The sequence below is a fragment of the Lontra canadensis genome, unplaced genomic scaffold (genome assembly GCF_010015895.1).
Source record: "Lontra canadensis isolate GAN:19392208 unplaced genomic scaffold, GSC_riverotter_1.0 scaffold29, whole genome shotgun sequence".
Classification (NCBI taxonomy): domain Eukaryota; kingdom Metazoa; phylum Chordata; class Mammalia; order Carnivora; family Mustelidae; genus Lontra; species Lontra canadensis.
In genome coordinates, this window is record NW_022631023.1 from 6035126 (window position 1) to 6046650 (window position 11525).

The following is an 11525-nucleotide window of genomic DNA, read 5'->3' on the forward strand; positions in this document are numbered from 1 at the left end:
CCGCCCCTTGAAAACCCTCAGGTTGTTTTTCAGAGTCCATAGTCTCTCATGGTTCACCTCCCCTTCCAGTTTCCCTCAACTCCCTTCTCCTCTCCATCTCCCCTTGTCCTCCATGCTATTTGTTATGCTCCACAAATAAGTGAAACCATATGATAATTGACTCTCTCTGCTTGACTTATTTCACTCAGCATAATCTCTTCCAGTTCCGTCCATGTTGCTACAAAAGTTGGGTATTCATCCTTTCTGATGGAGGCATCATGCTCCATAGTGTATATGGACCACATCTTCCTTATCCATTTGTCCGTTGAAGGGCATCTTGGTTCTTTCCACAGTTTGGCGACTGGGGCCATTGCTGCTATAAACATTGGGGTACAGATGGCCCTTCTTTTCACTCCATCTGTATCTTTGGGGTAAATACCGAGCAGTGCAATGGCAGGGTCATAGGGAAGCTCTATTTTTAATTTCTTGAGGAATCTCCACACTCTTCTCCAAAGTAGCTGCACCAACTTGCATTCCCACCAACAGTGTAAGAGGGTTCCCCTTTCTCCACATCCTCTCCAACACATGTTGTTTCCTGTCTTGCTAATTTTGGCCATTCTAAGTGGTGTAAGGTGGTATCTCAATGTGGTTTTAATTTGAATCTCCCTGATGGCTAGTGATGATGAACATTTTTTCATGTGTCTGATAGCCATTTGTATGTTTTCATTGGAGAAGTGTCTGTTCATATCTTCTGCCCATTTTTTGATATGATTATCTGTTCTGTGTGTGTTGAGTTTGAGGAGTTCTTTATAGATCCTGGATATCAACCTTTTGTCTGTACTGTCATTTGCAAATATCTTCTCCCATTCCGTGGGTTGTCTCTTTGTTTTGTTGACTGTTTCCTTTGCTCTGCAGAAGCTTTTGATCTTGATGAAGTCCCAAAAGTTCATTTTCGCTTTTGTTTCCTTTGTCTTTGGAGACATATCTTTTTTTTTTTTTTTTAAAGATTTTTATTTATTTATTTGACAGATAGAGATCACAGGTAGGCAGAGAGGCAGGCAGAGAGAGAGAGGAGGAAGCAGGCTCCCCACTGAGCAGAGAGCCCGATGCGGGGCTCGATCCCAGGACCCCGAGATCATGACCTGAGCTGAAGGCAGAGGCTTTAACCCACTGAGCCACCCAGGCACCCCTGGAGACATATCTTGAAAGAAGTTGCTGCGGCTGATATCGAAGAAGTTACTGCCTATGTTCTCCTCTAGGATTCTGATGGATTCCTGTCTCACGTTGAGGTCTTTTATCCATTTCAAGTTTATCTTTGTGTACGGTTGATAACCGTCTTTTTGACAGACTTTTAAAAATTAAGATTTAAAGGAAGTGTGCTTTGGTTAAGGAAGTTGTAAATCACGGGAACTGAGTTTATAGTGTGTCCGGGTATCCACATGTCCTCCGAGTCCTGGTACTGTTTGGGCCAGACTCAGAGGGACAGAGGTGGCGTGTGTACATGGCCCCGTTGGAGCAGAGGTTCATAAATGTTTTTGAAGTAACAGGATCCTTTGAGAACAGGATGAGAACTCTAAAAATACCAGTGATGGTCGCTAACGTTTTTGAGCACTCAAGTTTGAAGATCTGTACATGTATGACTCCATTTGATAGGTTAACAGTGCAGAGTCCAGCTAGGACAGCAGACGCATGTAGGTGTGCAGACCTGTGTGATTCTGGCTGGTGCACAGGCTTTGAGGGTGAGCCCTGGGAGCCTCCAGTGAAGTCGATCCTTGCCCTGTCAGGTAGCCCTTGCTTGCAGGACATAGTAAGTAAGTGGTAAATAACTGTTGACTCGTTTATATGAAGTTCTCCTGGCCGACAATTTCCCCGCAAGTCTTAACCTTGTGACAGTGTGGTACAGCCCGGCAGTAAACCTATGTTCTGAGTTCCTGCCTCTGATACCATCTGTACTGAGGTGGTTTAACTTCTTGAGTCCTCAGTTTCCTTTTCTGTAAAATGGCTGTGTAAGATTAGTGGTCTTAATGGCTCTTGTAGCTCTCAAATTCTAGAGCAACTTGAAATCGTTTTTGATTCTAGAAAATGCAGCTTGTAGACATGGCACTAACTGATGTGAATTGTTTTTCCCAGCGTTTTTGTCGTCATTTGTAATGAATTCAGGAGTCTGGGAAGAAGTTGGCCGTGCTAACCTCTGGAATGAATGGTGTAGAACAACGGACACGACACATCTGTCCCCCGCAGAGGCCTTTTGTGTATTTTATCATCTGAAATCGAGTCCCTCGGTACGTGGGACTTGGATGCTTCCGAGGGAGGCATCATTCGTGTGGTGTTCATTTGAATTTTGTGTTCCTTTATATCTACTTCTGAATTGCACCTGTAGGCAGTGCTGTTACTTATATAAATATTAGTGTGGTGAACACAGTGTGTTGATAAAGTCCTAGGAAATTCTGAAATAACTTTGTTAGGAAAAACCATAGACAGTAGACATTCACACCTTGCTCTCATTCAAAAAATTATTTCAGCTGGTAAGTCTGAATGTGCAAAAATGTGTTCACTCTGTAAAAGCAGGGAGTTCTCCTTTGTGGCAGGATACCCAAGATTTAGCAAATGCCTGGTACATGATAGAAACTCTGGTAGTGTTGATTGAACAAATGAATGCTTTATGCGTTCTGAGCATAATTCTCTTGACTTTAAGCTTTTACCCTAACCTGATTTTTTAAGCCCTGAAAGTCATTCTGTAGCTGACACCGAGTGATTTCCTTGTGTCCTGTGCGTTCGAATCCTAATCTTGGGTCCATTCAGAGAACACAGCATACGGGGCGATTTGAGAGTCAGGCAGATGAGGTGGCCAGGCAGGTGCTGTGTCTCCCCACCTGCTTGTCTGACAGAGCACCATTCCCCAACTGCTGAGCTGTTGAACACGGGCCAGCGCAGGGGTTTAAAGAGTGAAAGAAGCTGCTGAGTCCCTAATACTGTAATGGGGCTTATTTCAAAAGGTAAAGACCAAATGTTAGCCTTGAAAACTGTAAAGTTTGATCTTTTAATACTTCTAGTTTGTTTTTTAACATGGAATCCAAAGTTATTTAAGATTGCATAAGGATTTTTATGCACATCTAGCATTTATAGGAAATAAGAATGAAAGTAAGCATATTTTTGATCTGTACTTTAGAACAGATTGTGAAGGACCAGTAGGAGAAATTTCTGTCACCTTTTCTAGTCGTACACTTATTAGTTAGATATTTCTTGATTACGCACAACCGATGTGTGTAGTTTATTATATGTCCATTCTTTTTTTTGTCCCCCAACCCACTGTACCTTTTTTCCCTTCTTTGCTTCCTTTGGGTAATTAAGTGTTAGCATTTCTGGCAATGTTTTAGTAGAAGACGTTGAGTTCTGTGGATAATATCATTCCATGAGCATTAATAATCAGGAACCCAACCTTTTATGGCATCGTGGTATTAAAAATTATTTTGCTTTGAGTACGTGGGTTAGAACTTGGTTTCTAAAATAAGACCATGTCTTCAGAGGCATCAGTACTGTTTGCCATTTGGGTTGAGATGCTGTCTGGCTGCCATTCACTCTGATAGCCCCTAGAGTTTGTATAATGCTTATGTTAATAGCGTTTACATTTATTTTGTGTTTGGCCTTCCCAGTGTATGACCCCCAGAAGGGCAGCAGGACTGGTATCATTCTTGCGTCATAAAGAAGATTCTGGTAGCATTTATTGGTAGTGTCTTCAGTGTCTCCTATGCAAACTCTTGTAGTTACTCTGTTCATGTGTACTTTATTCTCATGTTAACTGCCAGTAGTGGTTTGATTCGAATAAATAAACCAATAGCAAATTAAGAAAGCAAGTATTACCTAAAGGTTATATTAGGATTCAAATGATGTGTATATGGTGGTAGTTCAGAGTGTGTCAAATTCATTTGACCTGACGAAACACTTGGATGTGATTTTCCAGGTCGTCCTCTGTCAGTGCAGCTGCTACGTAGCTGAAGATCAGCAGTATCAGTGGCTGGAAAAGGTAAGAGAAATGAAGACTGGCAAGCTCCCTTTTTTAAGGGCTCCGTGTCTTAACGCTTGAGCCTACATGGTCACATGCAAAGCAGGGAAGTATTTGTTTTTTTTTTTCTTAAAATTATCATAGGAAATCAAGTATCATAGCAATTTGTTATGGAATATAAAGAATAAAATAACTCATTTAACAAATGTGCTGAAGATTATAGGCCAAAGAAGCATAGAACAGTTGGATCCTTTTCATCTGCTGTATTGTTATGTTGTGTTTTTTTTTTTCTCCATTTTTTATTTTTTCAGCATAACAGTATTCATTATTTTTGCACCACACCCAGTGCTCCATGCAATCTGTGCCCTCTTCCAATACCCACCACCTGGATCCCCCAACCTCCCACCTCCCACCCCTTCAAAACCCTCAGGTTGTTTTTCAGAGTCCATAGTCTCTCATGGTTCATCTCCCCTTCCAGTTTCCCTCAACTCCCTTCTCCTCTCCATCTCCCCTTGTCCTCCATGCTATTTGTTATGCTCCACAAATAAGTGAAACCATATGATAATTGACTCTCTCTGCTTGACTTATTTCACTCAGCATAATCTCTTCCAGTCCCGTCCATGTTGCTACAAAAGTTGGGTATTCATCCTTTCTGATGGAGGCATCATACTCCATAGTGTATATGGACCACATCTTCCTTATCCATTCGTCCGTTGAAGGGCATCTTGGTTCTTTCCACAGTTTGGTGACCATGGCCATTGCTGCTATAAACATTGGGGTACAGATGGCCCTTCTTTTCACTCCATCTGTATCTTTGGGGTAAATACCGAGCAGTGCAATGGCAGGGTCATAGGGAAGCTCTATTTTTAATTTCTTGAGGAATCTCCACACTGTTCTCCAAAGTGGCTGCACCAACTTGCATTCCCACCAACAGTGTAAGAGGGTTCCCCTTTTATTGTTACGTTTGAAAGAAAGCCAACCAGGCGCCCAGCTATCTCACTCTTTAAATAAATAAATATCTTATTTATTTATGAGAGAGAGAGAGAGAGAGCGAGCATGTGCACACAAGCAGGGGGAGCTGCGGGGAGAGGGAGAAGCAGACTCCCCGCTGAGCAGGGAGCTGGGTGCAGGACTCAATCCCATTGATCTGATCCTGGGATCATGACCTTAACCAAAGGCAGATGCTTAACTGGTCGAGCCACCTAGGCACCCCAATTTGTGTTTCTTCAATTTAAGTAGCATGATTGTTATGTCAAGAATGTTTTATTATTTTTGTACTATGGGGCAACTTTTCTTTTCCAGAACTTCCAATTTTTTCATTAATATTTTTTTTTCCTTAGGGACACTGTGCATCCCCCTACCGTTTGGCTCATGTCAGTCACAAAATCTTGATAAACACACACAGTCTAACAGAGTGGTCAAATGTGAATTCAGAGTATGAGTGTTGTAGGGAGGTTAATAAATTAGGACTTGTGAGTAATGTGGTGTTTCTTTTTTTTTTTTTAATATTTTATTTATTTGTTTGACAGAAATCACAAGCAGGCAGAGAGGCAGGCAGAGAGAGAGAAGGGGAAGCAGGCTCCCTACCGAGCAGAGAGCCTGATGCGGGACTCGATCCCAGGACCCTGAGATCATGACCTGAGCCGAAGGCAGAGGCTTAACCCACTGAGCCACCCAGGTGTCCCTAATGTGGTGTTTCTTAAATGGGATGTACCTGCTGATGTTAGCTATTTTGTGTTTATTTACTAAGCTGTGAGATGATGAAGTTAGTCTTAGAAATCATTATTGATGTGTAAAATCTGTAGTTCTGTTGTTATTATTAGAAATAGCCATTTTCCGGGCACCTGGGTGGCTCAGTGGGTTAAGCCTCTGCCTTCGGCTCCGGTCGGGATCTCAGGGACCTGGGATCGAGCCCCGCATCGGGCTCTCTGCTCAGCAGGGAGCCTGCTTCCTCCTCTCTCTCTGCCTGCCTCTCTGCCTACTTGTGATCTCTGTCTGTCAAATAAATAAGTAATCTTTAAAAAGAAAAAAAAAAGAAATAGCCTTTTTTTTTTTTTTAAATACTTCCCAACAAGATAGGGTGGCCTAAAGTTTACTTTTTGTTGTTAAAAAAACAAAAAACAAAAAACCAAAAAACAAAAAGTGCTTTTTTTTTTGTGTACAAGACCATAGATTTTAAAAGCTGGAAAGGGTTCTTGAACTTCACAAAATACATGCTTAGGAGAAAATAAAGGTCTAGAGTGATTAAAACTTGCCTATAAACAAAATAACTTAACAATGCATTTACGGAATATTGCAGTGATACAACACTATTGTGAATGCACGGTTGCAGCTTAGAAACATCTTTATTAAAGTGTTATTGAACGCAGGAACACATGGATTAGAGAAGGGGGATCACTTCCTTTTGCTGATACACTGTTAGTCTGAATGTCGCTTGCAAGTAACGTGCTGTTCTTAGAAATATCTGTGCTGGAATAGATCTCATAGTCAAGCAGCTCCTTTACCCTGGAAGCCTGTCCTGGTGTTTACATAGCTGCTCTGGCCGTGTTTCTTCCTGACTTCACTGACCGCGCACTGCAGCCCCCTCAGGTGGGCAGTACTGTCCTCTGTTCACAGCGGAGGAACGTGACTTAGAAAAGGTCAGCAAACCAGAAAGTGACAGAACATCAAACCTGGGTAAGGGGACAGCAGATGTGTTCTCTTTTCCATTGGACACGTCCACCTCTCAAGGGGAATATTACTGTGAATGGTGTTAGCTAAACAGCTAGAGGAATGTTTCTCTTCTGTAACAAAATTATGTTTGTATTTTAATTTGAGGTCAATTTTGCCTTAGGTCTTTGGCTCTTGTGCAAGGAAGAATATGCAAGTGACGATTCTCACATGTCGGCATGTTACTGACTATAAAACTTCAGAATCTACTAGCAGCCTTCATTCTCCTTTCCTGAAAGCCCTAAAAACACAGAATTTCAAAGAGCCTCCATGCTGTTCACTGCTGGAACAACCAAATATCGTACATGACCTTCCTGCAGCAGGTGGTGTTAAAATTTGTGACATTGACAGTATATCTTGTTAGTGCTTTATTGGTTATTGGTTACTACTATAATTATTAGGGGACTTTTTAAAGTAGTTTGCTAATGATGATTGATAGCAATGTATTGCTTTAATATCTCTTGTTGCTAGTATGTTGTGTTTGGTTTGAGTTTGAACATTGTCCACACACGCAGTTACGATGTGAGAGCAGCTCAGAATTCTTAACTGAGTTCTTAACTCTGTGGCCTTGCAGAGTTGCTCTAGTTCTGAATCTGGAGTTTCTTGAATATTTTATTTTTTATTCCTGTTACTGATTATACCCTAACATCACATCAAATGTGAGATTGTCACTTACTTTTTAGTAGCTAATATAATTGTTATTTGTTAGTAAGTAGGTTTTTTTCCCCTTAAATGTGAAGTTTACTGGAGTAAGTGGCTAATCTATTTTATTATATTCAGCAAAATTTTAACCTTGTAGTTACCTATGATATGTCTCAGTATATTCAGGAAATGTAAAATAAGCAATATTTACAAAAGCAAGAAATTATTTAGCGAAAATAAATTGGCTTTGAAAGAAAATATACATTATAAGTGGTTTGATATGACAGTAAACACTTGAAGGAAAGCAACAGAGAACTACTTTTAAGAGTAGCCTTTTTTTTTTTTTTTTAAAAGTTTTTTTTTATGTATTTGAGAGAGAGAGGGCATGAGAGGGGAGAGGATCAGAGGGAGAAGCAGACTCCCCGCTGAGCAGGGAACCTGATGTGGGACTTGATCCTGGGACTCCAGGATCATGATCTGAGCCGAAGGCAGTCGCTTAACCAACTGAGCCACCCAGGCACCCAGAAGTAGCCTTTTTTATTTAGAGGTGTTTAGTTTAAAAATCATACAGTAGAAGACTTAAGTGGTTTTTCCCCTTGTGTTATTCACAGTTCTGAGTTACTGTCAAGTGTGGAGGATTCCTGCAGTTCTGTATTTGTGTTACACTGATGTGATGAAGTTAGACCTAATCACAGTTGAAGCTTTTAAGCCTATCCTTTCTTCCAGAAGCTTGAAAGGTTTGGTTAAGGTAAGGTTTTAGCTCACTGACTTAATACCTGAGTTACAACAAACTTAATAACAATGCTAAATTTATGGTACTGATTTAAAACTTAAGGAATGCTTAGAGATTTTTTTCCCTCCAAGTAAAGCTTTCTGATCTGGCACTTTGAATTGGATTGCTGCCCTTTCTTTTAGATGTACTTCTGTAACTGGAGAGATGTTTTGTTTAAGCTTTTTCGTGGTAGACCAGTGCAGTGCATTGATACAAATCCCAGATGGCTGTGTAGAGGGATGGTTTGACTGTTCAGGAAGTTTCTGTAACTAATTCACTTGGAAGGTTGTAATATTTAAAAAGGCATTTTTGAGCACAGCATGGATTAAATTATCAACGTGTATTCACTTAATTTTGCATGGCCTGGCTATGTGAAGGCAAGATAAATCTGTTCTTTGTATGTATGTCCCTGGGCTCTTTCCCTAGAAAAACTCCTATCGGAACATGTACACCAAAAGTTTTGCCTGTGGTTTCAGGTAGTTTAGGAGGTCCTGTCCTTTCCCTAGGACATTGGCTAAAAGTGTATGTGCCCTGGGTAGGATCTTCTCTCGTACAGGGAAGAGACAACAATAACGTTCCACAGTGGGAGTCTGTTTTATTGTAGAACGACCATTGGTGTTAGGAAATCTTTTCTGGCAAGTTCTTTTAGAGTTAGCTCATTGCACTTGTCTCATTAAATTAGTTTGCTTGCTAGATGGTCAGCTCCGTGGGAATGGACCGTGTTTTTCCGTTTTGGTGTCCCCCGGTCATCAGGTACCTGGCATATGGGAGAATGCTTTCCCAGCCATTTGTTGAATTAGTAAAACTTAAGACTAAGTTCGTATAATTCAAGCATGATTTCATATCAGCTGGAGTCATGGATAAGCTTTTTGACCAGCTGAGTTTTATAGGTAGCGGTGCTTTCAGAGGACATAACTAACCGTTGTGTTTGCGTGTGTGGTTAACTGAGGGCCCTTCCCGCGGCGGCCTGAGAGCAGGCCCGCGGTGGTCTTGTTTGGTGTGGCACGGCGCTCCGCACACGTTCTGGAAACTGGAACGTCATCGCGTGGAGTCTAAGTCTGCCTGCAGCTTTCAGGAGTATTCTTTGAAGGGGAAAATGCGATAATGTCTCTTAACCTGTTCATTTCTTCCTGTAAGTGTAATGATGGCGGAGGGTGCAGTGGCTGTTTGAGGAGGGCGGTTGTCTCTCAAACGTGAGCAGACGTGGTCATCCTAAGTTCGCTCATAGTCTCAGTTGGTCTGAGGGGGGCGTGGGGTCAACGGGTGGAATTCTCCTGAGCGCCTCCGGAGCCACGTGAGTGCCACAGCCCGGAGGTGGCGCAGGCCACCGTCATGCCAGCTGGACGGAGGAGAGCACCCCATCGCGGGCCTGCCACAGCGGGGTGAGAGCCATCTGAGGAGAGGCTGGCACTGTGGCTGGATCTGAGATGGAAGGAGGGAGTGCGGACAAGGGCAGGCTCAGAGCCGAGGGCACGTGGAGGTGGGTGCAGGGGGGCTGCGAGAGGTCCTGTCGGGGAGAGGCCGGCCTGGAGGGTCACCTTCCACTAGAGGTCTCGGACAGCCTGTGGAGGCCGTAAGGCGTCACCATAAAGTTTTGGGCTTAGGTGTTTCATCTACTCAAATACTTCAAATTCCTGAAGCTCTGAGACGCTCGGATGTGTTACCTCCTGAAAGTGGAGATTCAGGGCAGGGTCCGTTTCTTTGTGAGCCTTCCTGTTTCCATTCTCAGAGTGTAGGGCTGGAGTGTGCATGTTGTTTCTAACTGGGTTCTCCATCCCACTGTGTTGATGACTTTTTTTTCCTTCTTCCAGAATATTCCTCAGAGCACAGAGATACTGAAGAAATTGATGACAACAAATGAAATTCAGAGTAACATTTATACATGATTCCGGAGATAGTTTTGTAAAGTGTATTACCGTCCATTCCTTCAAGGGGAGCAGGGTGTATGGTTTTGTTGGTTATTTTTTTTTTTACCCCAAGGGGGTATTTTGCGGATGTACAAACAGAATAAACTTATTTTAAATTCATTGTAGTTTTAGTTCCTTTTTTATGGTGGTACTCTTGACGACTAAGATAAGCCAGAAGTTTTTCTTTATCCACTAGGTGGGAGTATTGTTTTGAGTATTTAATACTAATTTAGTTAAAATTTTAAAAACCTACAGATAACAACAGGTTTAGTAAAATGTAAGTAGAGTTACTTTAGTGCAGTAGTTCTGTGTGATATCTGAAAGTTGATTTGTTAATGATTATTATTTTATTTATAAGAGATAGAGCATGAGCTTGGGGAATAGGGGAGGGGGAGAAGCAAGCTCCCCACCGAGCAGGGAGCCCTGGGAGTAGGGATCCCAACCCCAGGGCTCCATCCCAGGACCCCTGGATCATGACCTGAGCCAAAGGCAGACATTTAACTGACTAAGCCACCGAGATGTACTTGTTGGTGATTCTTAATATGTGAAGTTTATATTTTATGGGTTCTTCAGGTTTTTGGTGGGTAGAAACTGATCAGGTAACAAAGTTAGTTATTTCCTTAAAATGAAATAAAAAGAAATGTGTATTTCATTACTTCTCAGTACTATCTGCCAGGCAGGCTCTTTGTGCAGACTTTCCCGGGCCCTGGTGCAGGGTTAACTGTCCCGGCGGGACCAGCTCGCTGCGGCAGGCCGCTGTTGCTAGAACGTGACCGAGTCGTGAGCTCGAAGTAGCTGCCCTGCTGCAGGAAAGCACACGCTACCCTCTGTCAGTGGAGATAAGTTCTACAGTGGTGAGGTTGAGGAATGTTGCTTGGTCTCTTTATAAGTTATGGAATCTTTGTATATTACAGATTTGTTGTTACTGTTATTTTATTGAAATTCTAGTTGGTTGACATACAGTTCAGTATTGGTCTCAAGGGTAGAGTCCAGTGGTTCATCATTTACATGCAACCCTCAGTGCTCATCACAAGTGCCCTCCCGAGTGCCCATCCCCCTTCGAGCCCATCCCCCGCCCACCTGTATATTACAGATGGTAGTAACATCCTCGTATCTTCTAGATTGAGTTTGCTTCCTGTTCTTGACAGGGTTTTGGCGGGGGTGAGGATACTCTGCACTCCCCTTTCGAGTGTCAGAAGTCTCAGGCACAGCATGTGTGAACATGCTTTGAGAAGAGAAGTTGAAGCGTTCTTGTTACAGAAATGTCTACATCCATTCAGGAATGTGTGTGTAGAGCCCTGTGGTGACTTTGGGGTCCAGTCTGGAGCCAGAGCCTTCTCTCGCACTGAGGGTACGTTGATCACAGAGGAAGCGCGACCTCAGAAAAGAGCCACTCTCAGGCCAACCCTTACAGGCCGGGTGGTCCCTGGCGTCCCAGTTTCCTCATCTGTGAATTGGAGGTAGGAAAAGGAAAATTAATGAATTAATATAAGTGTGCAGTAAATGTTTCTTC

General features: G+C 42.5%; 1 protein-coding gene across 1 annotated transcript in view; it reads left to right on the forward strand.

The window, feature by feature from the left end:
- PSMG1 (proteasome assembly chaperone 1) overlaps nucleotides 1-10132 on the forward strand; it is a 12721-nt gene extending 2589 nt beyond the window's left edge. Inside the window, exons 3-7 of the mRNA XM_032865317.1 lie at nucleotides 2110-2261; nucleotides 3941-4003; nucleotides 6816-7014; nucleotides 7945-8081; nucleotides 9917-10132. Of these exons, the coding sequence (XP_032721208.1) occupies nucleotides 2110-2261; nucleotides 3941-4003; nucleotides 6816-7014; nucleotides 7945-8081; nucleotides 9917-9991 (626 nt within the window). The 3' untranslated portion in view covers nucleotides 9992-10132. The remainder of the gene's footprint in view (nucleotides 1-2109; nucleotides 2262-3940; nucleotides 4004-6815; nucleotides 7015-7944; nucleotides 8082-9916) is intronic.
- Nucleotides 10133-11525: the final 1393 nt, after the last annotated feature.